At 39.3% G+C, this 16200-nt stretch overlaps 1 protein-coding gene across 1 annotated transcript in view; it reads left to right on the top strand.

Moving 5' to 3' along the window:
• Positions 1-16200, top strand: part of arfgef3 (ARFGEF family member 3) — a 66681-nt gene that overhangs the window by 40774 nt on the left and 9707 nt on the right. Inside the window, exons 30-40 of the mRNA XM_067610862.1 lie at positions 76-204; positions 380-556; positions 986-1100; positions 1693-1795; positions 8628-8759; positions 9430-9560; positions 11891-12109; positions 12223-12394; positions 13235-13336; positions 13856-14253; positions 15589-16060. Coding sequence (XP_067466963.1) covers positions 76-204; positions 380-556; positions 986-1100; positions 1693-1795; positions 8628-8759; positions 9430-9560; positions 11891-12109; positions 12223-12394; positions 13235-13336; positions 13856-14253; positions 15589-16060 — 2150 coding nt within the window. The remainder of the gene's footprint in view (positions 1-75; positions 205-379; positions 557-985; positions 1101-1692; positions 1796-8627; positions 8760-9429; positions 9561-11890; positions 12110-12222; positions 12395-13234; positions 13337-13855; positions 14254-15588; positions 16061-16200) is intronic.

Raw genomic sequence — 16200 nt, forward strand, 5'->3', positions numbered from 1 at the left:
GTCTGTCTCCTTTTTTATCTTCTCTGATCTCCTCTCTAGTCTCTCTTTAACCCATATTTAAATTCTGTCCTGCAGGTCTGATCCAGGTGTGGATTTTGTTGCTGGAGCAGCTGACAGCAGCAGTTTCAAACTGTCCTCGCCAACATCAACCTCCAACTCTGGATCTGCTTTTCACTCTGCTCAGAGAGGTCACCACCGTACCAGGTAACACACACGCTACTACATTCATACTTGAATAGGACTCAAAATGTGTTTTTTTTTTTACACAGTTCCCCATTTTTATAACAGTGCAGCGGGGAAACTTTCTATAAAAATGACTACACTTTGTCTAAATGAGCACACACACACACATACAGTCTAACTGTGTCTCTTCATCCAGGTCCAGGGTTCGCCATCTTCTCCGTCATCCAGCTGCTGCTTCCTGTGATGTCACTGTGGCTGCAGCGTAGCCATGGCGACCACTCCTACTGGGATGTGGCGGCAGCCAACTTCAAACACGCCATTGGTCTGTGCTGCGAGCTGGTGGTGGAGCACGTCAACAGTTTCATACATTCAGGTGAGAGACGGTAGTGTACAACTAATATATAGATATTTTAACAATAGCATGTCTCATACAGGTGTAAAAAGACAGATGAAGGAATAATTTCACATCATCTTAGTCATCATTTTCCACACATTTGTTGACTTTCGTACCTGGAACAGGTGTCAGTGGGTCGACGTCCTGCTTAAGGACGCTGTGGTTTCCAGAGGTTGCAACGCTAGTTGTGTAAAGATGATGATTATTGAGGTTATAGTTTGTCTCGTGTACAATGTTTAATCATGCATCAGGGTGAAGTAGAGCATGACTGATGGCTTATTGTTGTTCCACTGTCCTCTCTACTCAAATTAAATTGTGGCCGCTCCATCTCTGTTGCATGTGCTTGTTGCTCTGTGTGTGTGTGTGTGTGTGTGTGTGTGTGTGTTCCCGCCTTCCCCCTCCTCGCAGATATCGGTTATGAGTCTTTGATCAACCTGATGTTGAAGGATCTGTTCAAGCTACTGGTGGCCTGTGTGTCTGAACCTGCAGAGACCATCTCCAGAGTGGGTTGCTCCTGCATCAGGTGACACACGCACACACACACACACACATACACACTCTCTCTCTTTGGGAGTTGGCAGTTATTCATCAGTGTGAAAGCCATGTGGAGACATAGTGAATTGAGGAATCTTTCTCTCAATATCCAACAAATCATTCAGCTCACATTTGAGATGTTTCTTTCTTTTGAAAAGGTACGAGAAGTCTGGGATTCTGGGGGCAAATTCTGAGAAGAATTAAATTCTGTTATGGTTTCCAAATTTTAACAATAATGATTTGATTCTACTAACAAGTATTATCTGTGTATCCGAAGCCTGATATTTTTATTCCTCTGTGTCGTTGACCTCTGTTGTCCAAAAACTATTAAAAACACGTCAATGAGCCGCATCACTGCACTGGGTGACATGTGACATGACACACGGATTTTATTTTGACTCAATCCCATGTACACCATCCTGCTGCCAAAAATACCATATGAGGATTTATCCAACGCTAAAAATAGTCCTCGCAAATACTCTATTTCCTCCTGTGACCACCCATTAAAAAGGTTACAAAGGTTTTTGTCTGACAACCGCTGTTTTCTACTTTTTTCTACTGTTCTCTATGTCACTCTGCAGGTATGTGTTGGTGACGGTTGGTCCGGTGTTTACAGAAGAAATGTGGAGGTTGGCCTGTTGCGCTCTGCAGGACGCTTTCTCTGCTACATTAGAGCCTGTCAAGGTACACACACACTCACACTCACACACACTCACACTCACACACACAAGCAGTTGCGTGCAGCCTCAGATTCGTATTTAAACATAAAATGGCATATTCTACAAGCTCATGTCACATGTCAACAGCTAACATGTAAGCAGACAGTGGAAAAATATAGATAGCAAAATGAACAAATATACACATATAGAAACTCTCTCACACACACTCCAGTCCACTGTAGTAAACCACATAATCCATCCCCCAATCTGAAGCTTCTGGTGAGGACAGAAGTAATCTAAAAGCCTTTGCTGTTAATACTGTCAACATGCTGACACTCACACATTAAGCTCGATAACCCCAGGTAACCTCACACACACACACACACACACACCGACAGAGTCCTGCTGCTCTGAGCAACACCAGTTTGTCTCCTCACTGTGTCGGGTTTTATTCTGTTCCATCTCTCATCTGTTGATTAAACTGATTGAATTGGGAGGAGAAAGACATAAATGCTGCTTTAAAGCTTTAATGTCTTTTGTAAACCCAAGTCAGGTGACTAAAGCTTGGTCTTTTTTTTTTTTATTTTAAAAATACTACATCTGATATGATACCTAAGTTTGTATGTCAGTATGATAAAGATTTCAATGTTCTGTGCTATGGACTGATTTCAGTCAGCACCAAAAAGTAGTGAGGTTCAATTCTCAGCCTTACTGACAACAAACAGTTGTATAAAAATGTCTCTGTATGCGGTACTGTTCCCTTGCAAAAACTATTTGAATGTTTTTTTTCATATTTTGTTGCTGTATAACTTCAAAGTAATAGCGCAGAGTGTGCAGAAAATAAATCAGTGAGAGTCCTTTTGACAGGCAGTGTCACCTGTTTGAACTCTAAAGTCAGAAAACTTGCTGTGATCTCTCAAAAAGTTTAAAATCTGAACTAAAGTGCTAAACTTCAAAGTGTGGTGACTTGTTTCAAGTTTGAAAAGTTTGTAACTGACTGTATGAGGTAAGGAGTTCAGAAAGTAGTTGGGTTTTGTTGATTGACATTATTTTTAAAAAATGTCCAAAAAAAGCTGAATGAAGCAAAATCATTAAAGAAAGGAAACAATTGTTGCTGGTGGGTGATCTTCAGAAGTTGGATATTTGTGCTTATATGAGACAGTTTTCCAGCCTCCTCAGATATGTGAGAAATGAACAAGCTTGTGTTAATTTGTTAATGATGGTTCCCGCTGTGTGAATGTGATGTTTCAGGGCTGTGATCACAGATTTAGCAGGTACAGCCTCAGCGGGAATCCAACCCCTGCTGTTCCATTTCAGCTACACAAGTCGGCAACTGCTAACCATTGCTGTGTGTGCATGCATGCGTGTGTGTGTGTGTGTGTGTTCACTAGAGGTGACATCGCCAGGCCATTTTATCAGTGGACGTTGTCTGTTCCTGCGATTCTGTGGCAGCTGCCTGACTGACTGCAGCTAAGCAGCTTTACAGCTTAGAGCCACATCTGTGTGTGTGTGTGTGTGTGTGTGTGTGTGTTTTTTGATAGAGATGATGATGATGAGGAGGAGGAGGATCTTACTGCCACTGACAGATTTTCTTTGTTTCCAGAAAATATGATTTCAGGAGTTTAACAGACACCAAATGACTTTTGCTCATTTGCACTTTTATTTTCTTTATGTGTGCAAGATTCTGACTGATTAAATCGACAAATGTCAACCTCACGGTGGCGCTAGAGGAAAAGTCAGGGAGTCACTAAAGTCATTAGGATTCATCCTCTGGAGAACATGAATGTCTGTACATGACGATCCATCCAATAGTTATAGAGATATTTCATCTCATAAAGTTACAACTGCTTGTGAAAGTTAAATGTTTTGCATTAATGCATCAAGTGAAAATGATCAAATATGTTGCACTTTCTTCTTTTAAACCTATCTCTTCTCTTTTGTTCTCGATGAAGCAGTTTATGGTAAACTTGCATATAAGAAAAAGGCGATTACAAGACAGCAGTGCACATAAACACTCTTGTGTTCATCTCTATGGTGCATCTGGGAGTTTTTAAGGCTTAAAACTCTGTTCTCAGTTTAATATAAAACATCTCAACATATAGCTTAACATGCTCTTATCCACGTCGACTCACAAGCTGTAATTTTGTTTATGTAACAGCTTTTGTGACTGTGTCGCATGTCTGGGGTAAAGTTATTGTTTTATGTGGCACATTGTATTTATTTAGGTCTCATGGGTGTTTTATATAAGAGCTCTGTTAGCCTTTGGCATGTTACAGAAAGTTACAGCTGCATTTACATGTTGATCTGTATGAGAGGCAGTTTTTCCATAATTTACATTTACATAGATACGTAAATGATATTGCATTATTCTAAAAGTAAAATGGGATTGGGTAGCATTTTGCAATTATTTATTTTCTCTACAGTTTGTTGAAAATTACCTGTATTTATGAGTTTTTCACGTTTTGAAGCAGGGTTGTTTTATATGCATATGGGGTCATTGGAGATTTATTAAACTGTTTATCTTTCTTTGATACATTTTGAGTAAAAATCGTGTCATTATTTTTATAATACATTTGCAGTTGCCCTCCACGTTCTTGAAAATAGAATATAATAGTAGTTCCTTAAAGTCATGTGACAATATGACTACTCTCTAATTTCTGGATGTGAAAATGCAGTCATGGGACAGAGAAGGTTAAGCCCAGATATATATATTTGTTTTTGGTTGATCATGTGTGCTCTTCTTCAGAGATGTCCTGCTTTACAGTTGAACTCATCTCCTCTTCTTTCAGTCAGGTTGTAAGTAAATTGATGGTAATAATATTTAAAAAGCCAAAATGTTGAGAATTCTTCGCTAAAATAAAAACAACTCAGTGTTTGTAGGACACAAGCAGTACTTGAGCCAGCAATATACAGACGCCAATCCTTAAACATGTAGCTTATGCTTTCAAACACATTAACACACGACCTTTGACTGGATTTATAGAAAAGCTGATTTTTTTTATAGGCAGTGCAATCAGGTCACATCCGATATATACATCTGTATATACAGTACACTGTATTAAAGCACAGTATATCATATGTAGCGTACATCTGGGTGGAAAGATACATTTGTTTCATGTAGTTGCTGGATTCAGCAGCTTTCACTATTTGCAAACACACAGCATGTGTACCTTTTTAAAGTGGCTATAATCTATACTTTTAATAATAACAATATATCAAATGACAGTGTGTAATGTGCTGTAGACTAGCTGGTGAACATAGTGGAGCATTTAGCAGCTAAAGAGCCAGATATTTCCCTCAGGAGTTGGTAGAGAGTAAAAACAGAGCTAAAAGAGAGTGAATATTGGACTTACATCCACCAAGTGGACAGAAACACGACTCCAAATGAATGATAATGTTGCTCCGTAACTGCTGGATGTGGAAATAAGCAACTGTTTACTAACAAGTTCAGCATATCAACTTAAAAGCTGATGATTTGTGTTCACTACTTGTTACCGCTGCCACAACAAGCTGCCAAAAAATCAGTTAATGCAGGTTTAAAGAGGTGAAAATTAAACTAGAAGATGCAATTTCTGTAGAAATTACGTGTGATTTCTGAAAGTGAATTTAGATTGCATAACTGGAGGCTGAACACTATTGAAAAATCTACCAAGATTAAAATCAGCAATGGGTGGAATTGAACCTACACCCTCATGTTTGTAAGACAGACATGCTATGCACTGAGCTAACAAATCAGACAGCAATGCCAGGCCAGACTCTGCTGTTTAGTCTGTCCATTGCATCAAATTGACAAAAAAGGAGTTCAGCTCATTAAGCAGATTGACAGCACCTGGACTCCTTCAACTCTACATAGTTCTGCCATAAGCAGGGCTTGAACTCACAACCTTTGGATCTAAATGGAGTTCAGATATGACATGAGCTTAAACCACTGGACTATGCAGACATACTCTATAACTCACGAAAAGTTGTATTCAACAAGCATATCAATCCACATTTTAGAGGAATTGACTTATGGTACATGATAGAAGATGTGAAGCAACTTTGTACATGAGAGCAATATTATGAGGAGCACTGCAGTGAGCAGGTATTGAACACACAACCTTGTCATCTAAGGTGAAGCTGATCATGAGAACAGTGTTCTAAACCACTGAGCCAACAGACATTCACAAAAATGAGAGGAAAAAATCTCCATTTTGATGATTAAAATGGATATTTCTCAAACTATAACTTGAAGCCCAGAGATTTGTACATCATTAGTGAAAGCAAGACTAGTTTAACATGAGAATGAATGATATGTGTAAAAAGTGTTTGAAGGAAGAGAGAATCTGTAAGTTTAAGAAACCGGAGTGAGAGGAGACACACATCCTGCAGACTGTATTGCAGTCAATGAGAACATGGCAGGGACTCTCTATCAGTTAAGGTTCAGATCTCAAAAACTTTAAGTCCTATGTGAAAAGTATTTACATTGTGAGAGAGAGGAGGCTTGTGGCGACATACCGAGGCAAGATATGTGCTTGAGGAGTTAAAACTGTGGAAGTGACAGCTGTTCGGAAAAAAAATTCTGGTCTAAAAATATCTGTGCTCTTCACTGTGCCTGATCACATGACACACTGGTGAGACCTGAAAAAGTCTGCCAAACCCCTGACTTTGGGCTTAAATTGCTGAAAAATTATAAAAGATGTCACTAAACAATCCGATAACTTTGAAAATTCAAAGTTTTGTGAACATTTTAAAGTTCGAATGGCGTCTGTAGGATAAGGGACTTCCGAGCAGTTGAGTGTCAATGTGACCAAGGTTCCAACTCATTTGGACGGTTCGTCCCATAGACTGCCATTATAAATTTTAATGTTTTAAAAAATTATATAAAATCGCTGAAACATGTTACATTTCAGAAAAATACAAGCACACATCTACTGAATGAGCTGCACAGATTGACAGTTGAATGGTTTTTATAGCACAAAGTATACAGCAGTTGAAATGCGGCAAAAAACGTACGGGAGATGGAAAAATAAGAACTAGTGATTGCTGAAAGCAAATTTAGATTGCATAACTGGAAGCTGAACACTATTGAAAAATCTACCAAGATTAAAATCAGCAATGGGTGGAATTAAACCTACACCCTCATGTTTGTAAGACAGACATGCTATGCACTGAGCTAACATGTCACACAGCAATGCCAGGCCAGATTTTGGTGTTTAGTCTGTCAATTGCATGAAATTGACAAAAAAGCAGTTCAGTTCAGCTCAGCTCAACTCAGCTCAACTCATTAAGCAGATTGACATCACCTGGACTCCTTCATCTTTCAACTCTACTGAGTTCTGCCTTAAGCAGGGCTCGAACTCAACCTTTGGATCTAAAAGGAATTCAGAAATGACATGAGCTTAAACCACTGGACTACTCAGACATGCTATGTAGCACAGGAAAAGATGTCTTTAACAAGCATATCAATTCACATTTTAGGTAATAATGTTACAGTAAACTAGAGTGGAATTGAATTATGGTACAGGATAAAGATGTGAAGCAACTTTGTACATGAGAGCAATATTATGAGGGGCACTGCAGTGAGCAGGTATTGAACACACAACCTTGTCATCTAAGGGGTAGCTGATCATGAGAACAGTGTTCTAAACCACTGAGCCAACAGACATTTCCAGGAATGAAAGGCAAAAATCTCCATTTTGATGATGAAAATGTATTTGTCTCAAACTAGAGCTTGAAGCCCAGAGATTTGTACATCATTAGTGAAAGCAAGACTAGTTTAACATGAGAATGAATAATATGTGTAAAAAGTGTTTGAAGGAAGAGAGAATCTGTAAGTTTAAGAAACCGGAGTGAGAGGAGACACACATCCTGCAGACTGTATTGCAGTCAATGAGAACATGGCAGGGACTCTCTATCAGTTAAGGTTCAGATCTCAAAAACTTTAAGTCCTATGTGAAAAGTATTTACATTGTGAGAGAGAGGAGGCTTGTGGCAACATACCGAGGCAAGATATGTGCTTGAGGAGTTAAAACTGTGGAAGTGACAGCTGTTCGGAAAAAAAATTCTGGTCTAAAAATATCTGTGCTCTTCACTGTGCCTGATCACACGACACACTGGTGAGACCTGAAAAAGTCTGCCAAACCCCTGACTTTGGGCTTAAATTGCTGAAAAACTACAAAAGATATCACTCAACAATCTGATAACTTTGAAAGTTCAAAGTTTTGTGAACATTTTACAGTTTGAATGGCGTCTGTAGGATAAGGGACTTCCGAGCAGTTGAGTGTCAATGTGACCAAGGTTCCAACTCATTTGGACGGTTCGTCCCATAGACTGCCATTATAAATTTTAATGTTTTAAAAATTATATAAAATCGCTGAAACATGTTACATTTGAGACAAAATACAAGCACACATCTGCTGAATGAGCTGCACAGATTGATGTTTGAATGGTTTTTATAGCACAAAGTATGCAGCAGTTGAAACACGGCAAAATACATATGGAAGACGGAATAAGAATAAAGAGTGAGAAGAACAATGTGTAACAGAGACAGAGAGACAAGCAGCTCAAGCTGAAAAAAATCACAGTTCGTGCAGTCTCCACATGGTATCTCCCTGATGTGTAGTTACATTTTAGAGGAACCTTATCTCTCGTTTAATTGTTAAATTTCCATTAGATCTTTGCTGTGTGATAATATCCTCCATCTAATTTTACTAGTTTATCGTCACTCTTAACCTTGATGGCAGCAATATTCTTCTAAAACTAGCAGTTCTAATGTGGGTTCCAGCTTTGATTGCTCTCTTACTTTGGTAAAACACATTAATGACACTACTAAAAGTTAAAATGATTCAAAGCGCTCTTTCTCTTTCTCTCTGTAGAATCTTCTAGCATGTTTTCATAGCGGTTCAGACAGTTTTTCTGGTGACGCCTGTGAGGTGAAGGTGGCTGCTCCGTCCCATTCGCCCTCCGCTGAGGCAGAGTACTGGAGGATTAAAGCTATGGCTCAGCAGGTCAGTATTACTGTATGTGTACTGTATGTGTTGCAGAGCAGGTTATATAGTCAAATCCAGTATCCATAAAGCAAAATAAGAAGCTTTTTTCCCCTTCTTTTTAAAAAAGAAAATGCTGTGCAAATGAAATCAATCAGTTTTGATAGTAAGTAAAATGATAGTACGATTTTGTGTTTTTATTGCTCTGCTGTCCATGTAACATAATTATGATGCAGTTTTGATCAAGGCCATCTTGAAAAAGGTTGAGATTTTGTTCAAGAGAACATCCTGGTCAACTTAAGATCTAGATCATAAATTTAGATATTAATTGAGAAGAATAAAAAAATAAAGATTTCCTAAATGTATAACTAAAACTTCAATATGCAAAAAACTACCCACCCAGCAGTATGAAGAATAATATTACTACTAGAAGTAGTCAGACATTTTATAGGGACATAAAAAGACAAATTAAAAGAGATAATATAATCTAACCCAAAAAATTCAAGGCTGAAAAAAACAACCAAATAATTTACTATAAACTCAAACTTTCTTATGAATATAATGTCAAGATTTTAGAATACAAGTTTAGATTTACTAAATTAACTTTTAGATTAGACTTAAAAGGTCATCTTATTCTTACTACTGCTGTTGGCCCCTTGGAGCCTGTTGACGTGTCCTCTTTGTGGTCCAGGTCTTCATGTTGGACACCCAGTGCTCTCCAAAGACGCCCAACAACAAGGATGGCTTTGAGCACGCTCAGTCCTGTGTTCTCATTATCGAGCTGCCGTCTGACCAGCAGTCAAACGGACACACTCAGAAAAGGTGAACACACAGAAATACACACACACATAAGCATGGTTTGGTCCACATGTGATGATAAATTCATGGTTTCATTCAACTTCACACCTAAACTAAAACTCATCCCCCCCTCTTGACCAAAACCTCTAACCAACAAGAGTCATGTGGGTATTTCCTTACTGGCCTTTTTCCTTCTGCTGATGATTTCAAGATAAACACAAACAGTGAATGTTGTTTGTCAGCGCTTGTGAGTGTTGTGTGTTTAAAGGCCATTTGACTCTGACTGCTTTTTATTACTGTATATGACTTATTAAGTGCATTATATAGGGAATCAATTGCTGAGTCATTAAAAAAAATAGACAAATATTTTACTATATTTTACTCTGACCGTTATTATAAATGTGAAGAAGAAATATTTATTTAAGATTTAATAAATGTACTTTTAGTTTCAAGTTTTAGATTAATCGATCGATAAGATTAGTTTCAGGAAGAGAAGAAGAGTTCATGTGTTTTATTTTTCACAAGGTAAATTTATTTTTAAAACAATGTGTTTGAAAAACTGACTGTGAAACATTTCAAATACTGGTATGTTTTTCTTTCTTATACCACTAACTTATTTCCTACTTCCATGCCAAGATTTGCTGACAACATGTGATGCTTCTGTTGTCTGTCATGTTTTTTCCTAACAGTGACACTGAGGCAGTTTACCACAGTTTTAAAGACTTATTTTAAAATGGAAATAAAATAAAAGTATAGAAGGGACATAGAAATATTTCCTCTTTCAGTAACTGAAGAAGAAATAAGACAACATTCAATCTCATGTCAAGACATTAAAAAATATGATCTCAAGCAAAAATGCAAGTAAATTAACTCATTTTATTGTTTGTCTTTCTGCTGCTGTGCTTACAGGAAAATAGGGTAAGGCTGATTTCAATGACATCATATTTAACAACATTCACCTGTAGAGCTGCAAGATGCAGAGAAAATATGTTACAAAGTGAATATATAAAAGTAATGTATTTTATGACTTTGATATGTGTTGTGATGATAAGCAATAAGTTAGCATTCCAGGCTAACTCAACACAGCTGTTTCATAGTAAAACCCTTTAGTGAGCAGCTGCAGACACAACAGCTACATTGAAGAGTTGAGTTAGCTCAAATGCTAACTTGTTGCATGTATTTCTGCCTTTTTCAACAATGATAAGATTTGATTTGGTCTTAATATCTTTGGACATGTTTCATAACAGTTTTGTTAAAGGGCTATTTTGAGACACTGCACTGGTGATTGGACTTACTCACGACTGTAACAAAGTGTGCCAGAGGGAGATCAAAGGATTACGATGTTCAGACATCGCAGCCTTTTGTGATGTGTTTACTGCGGGAAAATCATGTCAGAGTAACCATAAAAATATGAAACATCTTGCAGCTCTATACACATTCCTGCAAAATCAGAGTGTTGTTTGGTGAGACGGTGCAACACACTGCTCAGTGTACAATGTGGAGTGTGTGTATGTGACAAGTGAAATGTAGCTTTGACATGTTTGTCCTGCTTAAATGTTCCTTCTGGATCGCTGTTGTTCGCTGTATAGAGTCTGTGTTTAATGTTAAACCAACTGTGTAGTTCTGTTCAAGTAGGTGACAGAAATCAACAGTTAATAATAGTATGAATAGTAGTGGATCAATTATCTTTTTACCCAAAAAACTATATTTTAGTCTGTTTGAAAGTGAACTTTCTTTATCAGTTTAATGGAAGAGGCCCTAAGAGTTCTTCCAGTACTGTTCTACATACTGCAAATTTTACCAATAGTTCTACAAAATAAAGACTTAATTTTCACTCTGTTAAACATTTTTGAGCTCCCTTTGTAAAGATTATCCTCTGAGCTTTGTGACAAACAAATGGTTCGGGATTAAACCAGAAAAAAAAGTCAGCACGTCAAAATGCCTCTTTAGAAAAGCAGGTTGTGTGTTTATTCATGCATACAGTACACATACAGTCAGACATGTGACAAACAGCCCAATGAGACAGCACTTTACAAAGAAAAGTAATTCCACATGTCGATCCAATGATGTTTTCTTAAAAGAGTTAGAAAATTATAATTAAAGGGTTATAAAAGATCCATTTATTACTAACGGATCTGCTTTTGTGAGTTTACTTTCTCAGAAACAGATATTCTTTATGTCTGGCATGTGTGATCCTGCTCTCCTCCTTTCTCCCTTTGCTTCCCTTCTTCCCTGCCTCAGTCATTCATTCTGTACATATTTTCATTCATTTAGTTATTAAAATATGAATAATCATAAAAATCTGAATGACCTGGTTGTGATTTGACTGTCGTCCCGGTTTCTAAATCCTGCAGGATCCCGTTTCGGACCATCGTGGTGAGCCTGCTGTCCCACCAGGTCCTGCTCCAAAACCTCTACGACATTCTGCTGGAGGAGTTCGTCAAGCAGCCTGAAGGTCATGAGAAGGTCACGCCTGTGACCTCTGACCCCAGCCGACCATCTGCAGGCTTCCTACGCTACATCTCTATGACTAACTTAGCCATAATCCTGGATCTGCTGCTGGACTCTTACAGGTTACTGCACCAGTGTGTCATATATGATATACGCAGTGATGTGTGGATTTGTGATCCTGCTAATCATGATGGCTTCTTTACACACAGCTCTTTGGTGTCTTCTTCTTCTGCAGGACAGCACGAGAGTTTGACACTCGGCCGGGCCTGAAGTACCTGCTGATGAAGGTGTCGGGTGTTTGCGGAGCGGCTAACCTTTACCGTCAGTCTGCCATGAGCTTCAACTTGTACTTCCAGGCGCTGCTGTGTGCAACACTGAGCCAAGCCGACAGCATGACTGCACAGCAGGTAGTCAGCAAAACTTCTCAGTAGTTTTTCATTTAATGACATTTTGTGTTATAAGTTCCACTTTTACTTTAATTGGGGGGGTATAAGGGATCACTTGTAGTGACAAATCCACACAGAATTATCACCTGACTCTACAGTTCCTATCAGCTCTGCAAAGCCTTTCACTCTGTTCACAGTGTCTTTTCTTTATTGTTTTACTTTTACAGCTCACAACTTGGTTCCATTTCAGTGCTCTCATCAACCTTGTTTCCAGCAGGCTGCTGTTTTTAGTGAAAAACCTAAAGAGACAGAGATGTTTCTCAGAATTTGAAGACCAAAGCAGAGCTAACAGAAAAGTGCATATTGGACTTATGATTCTAATGTTAACACATTAGCCATAACAACTTAATAAGGATAAAAGACATCAAACTTGTGTGATCTTCAGCTTTTAGTTGCTAGTTTTATTTCTGATTCTTATTTGATAAATGTTTAGTTCTTGTGTTTTTTTTACTTCTGCTTTTGTGTTTTCGGTAGGTTTAATGAAAGAAGTTAAGAGAAGGTATTTTTATATGTTTGCAACAAATGTATCGCAATAATAATACATTAAAATTAATTAAAAATAATAATTTCATTTATTGAGATTTTTATCTAATACTCTCTCTTCATTCTACCCAATCATTCCGCACATCTTAGCAACCACTTCATTCACCTAATAAATCGATCACATAGCCCCATCTTGGCAACCACCTAGCAACGTCGCGATAACCATGTAGCAACATCTTAACTACCACTTTGAGGATGCATCAGCTCATTCACAATCAAAAAAAACTCTTTCCTATTGTTACCTTTCATTCAATTCAGGTGAAGCGGATCTTGTATGAGGAAGAGGAGGGGAGCTCTGACTCCTCTCACCCCGGCTCTGCTTCCTCAGAGGACGAAGACATATTTGAAGAAACAGCACAGGTGATACACTTACACACAAACAGCCTCTGTTCTACAGTAATAAAATGCGCATAAATAAAAAATTATATTTTTATATGTTGCTGATGAGATGTGATTAAATAACAAAATTCAACTTATTCTCAGTTAAAGAAAGCTTTGACACAAATTTGTTTGAACATTGTTTCTCTTTTTATTTGAAATAAAAAGAGGATGAAGAAGAAGAACCATGTAGTAATGATGAGCAGTGATAGCTAAACACACAAAGAAAACGGTGCAGAACAAGAAATTCATGATTGACTTGTGACCTTAAAATGCATCACAGAAACACCACAGGAGACAGCTTAAAAACAACTATAAAAGATTTGTGTGGATTAGTCCTCCTGGCTTTTCCCCTCTTCTATTATTCATTTCCTCTTTAGTTTGTTCCATTTTAACGAGGACAGTCCTCAGAGGGATTCCTGAACTTTTCCCCCTCCTAATATAACAAGGAGGATGGATTCCTCATGTATCATCCACTTTACTCCGTGTCCTCTCCGGCAGGTCAGCCCCCCTCGCGGCCGTGAAAAGCGTCATCAGTGGCGAGCCCCAAACCCGTCGCTCAGCGTGCAGCCTCTGGGCAGCGCTGACTGGGCCTGGCTGGTGAAACGCCTCTACAAGCTGTGCATGGATCTGTGCAACAGCTACATCCAGATGCACCGGGATCTGGAGAGCACGCTGGAGGAGACGCATCTGCTGAGAGCAGGAGCAGCAGCAGGAGGAGGAGGAGGAGATCACGTCTTCTTCCTGCCTCTCTTCCAGTCCGAGACTTCCACCCCGACGTCAGCAGGCGGGCTTTCAGCGAGGGGAACGCCTTCAGAGGAAGGCGGGTCCAGGTGTCAGACAGCGGATATCAGCACAGCGTCACCAGGAGACACGCCCACACCCAGCCCAGGATACAGGTCCGGCTTTATTCATCACACACGTTAGATGAGGAAAATGTATTGTGTTTATCCACAAGCGGTCTCCAAACTGAATACATGACTGAAATGTAACACCCCGTCTACACAAGACGCATCAGTTAACCATTTGATTGGAAATGAGGCTCTTTAATTTTGATAAATACAGCTGCCTACACCTGCCATGTAACAAGCTAGTGCTTGTGTAATTGTTCACTATGAATATAAGTAAATATTAATTTTGTTTTGGTTGTTCATTCCATCTCGTGTATCTGCCAAAACACACAGGTCTCAGTTTTTATCCACACAGCTTGACTCACGCTTTACATGGGTAACTGCAGGATTTTAGTCTATTTTCTCATCTGTGTGCATGAAACACAGAGTTTGTGTATTGAACTCAAGTCAAGTCATTGTTATTTGTATCGCCCAATATCACAAATCACAGATTCGCCTCAGGGGGCTTTACAATCTGTACAGCAATACAACACCCTCTATAGTTAGACCATTGATTTTGAATAAGGAAAAACTCCCAAAAATACCTTTAACAGGGGAAAAAAATGGAAGAAACCCTCAGAGAGGGCAGTAGAGGAGGGATTACAGAAATACAGCATGGAAAACAGGATGACAAAATTATAATCGATTCATGACATATATGAAGAATGTGATCAACAGGACACTGAGCGACTTCCAGGTGCTGCCAAAAAGTGATTTCAAAACGTTTCTGAATCCACAGCAGCACTGTGGCTGAACAGATCCAGTGTGACACTGAGGCCAAACACACAAGAGTGACTCATTTGAACGCATAATCCTGCAGAGCAGCTAGCTAGGATGCTACAGACTATGTTGACTGTTAACAATCATAATATAAATATTCTGACCTTATATCCATCCTCTTAACCAAGATCCGGTTGGATCGGAGAGTAGAATCACATAACTCCTGGAATTTATGATGAACAACATTAACTTTTTCATCATCCTGCTCTACAGTAAACTTTCCAACCTTCCATCAGTGCTAAAATCCTTTTGGTTATGTGCTATGGAGGTTGCTGTATTTGACAGGAATCTGACACAAAATCAGCAAGGAGCACCTCTGCTCTTTAATGAAAACAACCTTGCGCCAAGTGTTCCTCCTGTTTAGGAAAGAAACACATGTTTACAACTCTTGGTTTCATTGTGATAAGTCGGTGTGAACCAAAAATAGAGTATAAGAGAATTTATTTTGTTTTTGTTTAGGACCAAGTGAACTGATGTAAAATCAGCTCATAGGCCCACAGCTCAAATACTCAGTCTGTAAAGTCACCTGTCAAATCAAGTCAATCATTTTCTCTCTCTTCACAGCTGCACTGGCAGTCTGCCCCACCACTTCCGCACAGGAGAGAGGAGAGACTCCGGCATCACAGGAAGCTCAGTTCCCAGCAGCACTGGACCAGGAAGGAGAAAGGAATGGTGGGAAAGCGCCGGGAACAAACTGTACACCATTGCGACAGATAAAACCATCAGCAAACTGATGATGGAGTACAAACGTAGGAAACAGCAGCAGCAGCAGCCGCAGCAGAGCCACGTCAACCTGTTCATGAAGGAGCAGGCCCGGGCAGCGGCAGCAGGAGGAGGCGTCGGGGAGAGGAGGGGCCCAGTGGATCAACAGAGGCCCCCGCAGAGGCCCCAGCAGCTGGTGGACCAGCAGGGCCCCCCCTTGAGGCACTCAGTCAGCGCAGGGCCAGAGGTCCTCAGGCAGGAGAAACGGCCACGGTCAGGATCCACCATCAGCTCCCACAGCATCTCGCTGAGGGACTCGGAGGCTCAGATACAGGTGCAGCATGTGGATGATTAGAGTAGAACACGCTAGAACTGAATTTTACTGTTAACAGCAAACAAATCCTACAGATAAGAATGTTGATTCTTTATATGACATAAAAAAACAGACATTTTACCCAAATTATATGGAAATCA

The sequence above is a fragment of the Thunnus thynnus genome, chromosome 14 (genome assembly GCF_963924715.1).
Source record: "Thunnus thynnus chromosome 14, fThuThy2.1, whole genome shotgun sequence".
In the NCBI taxonomy this organism is placed as follows: Eukaryota; Metazoa; Chordata; class Actinopteri; order Scombriformes; family Scombridae; genus Thunnus; species Thunnus thynnus.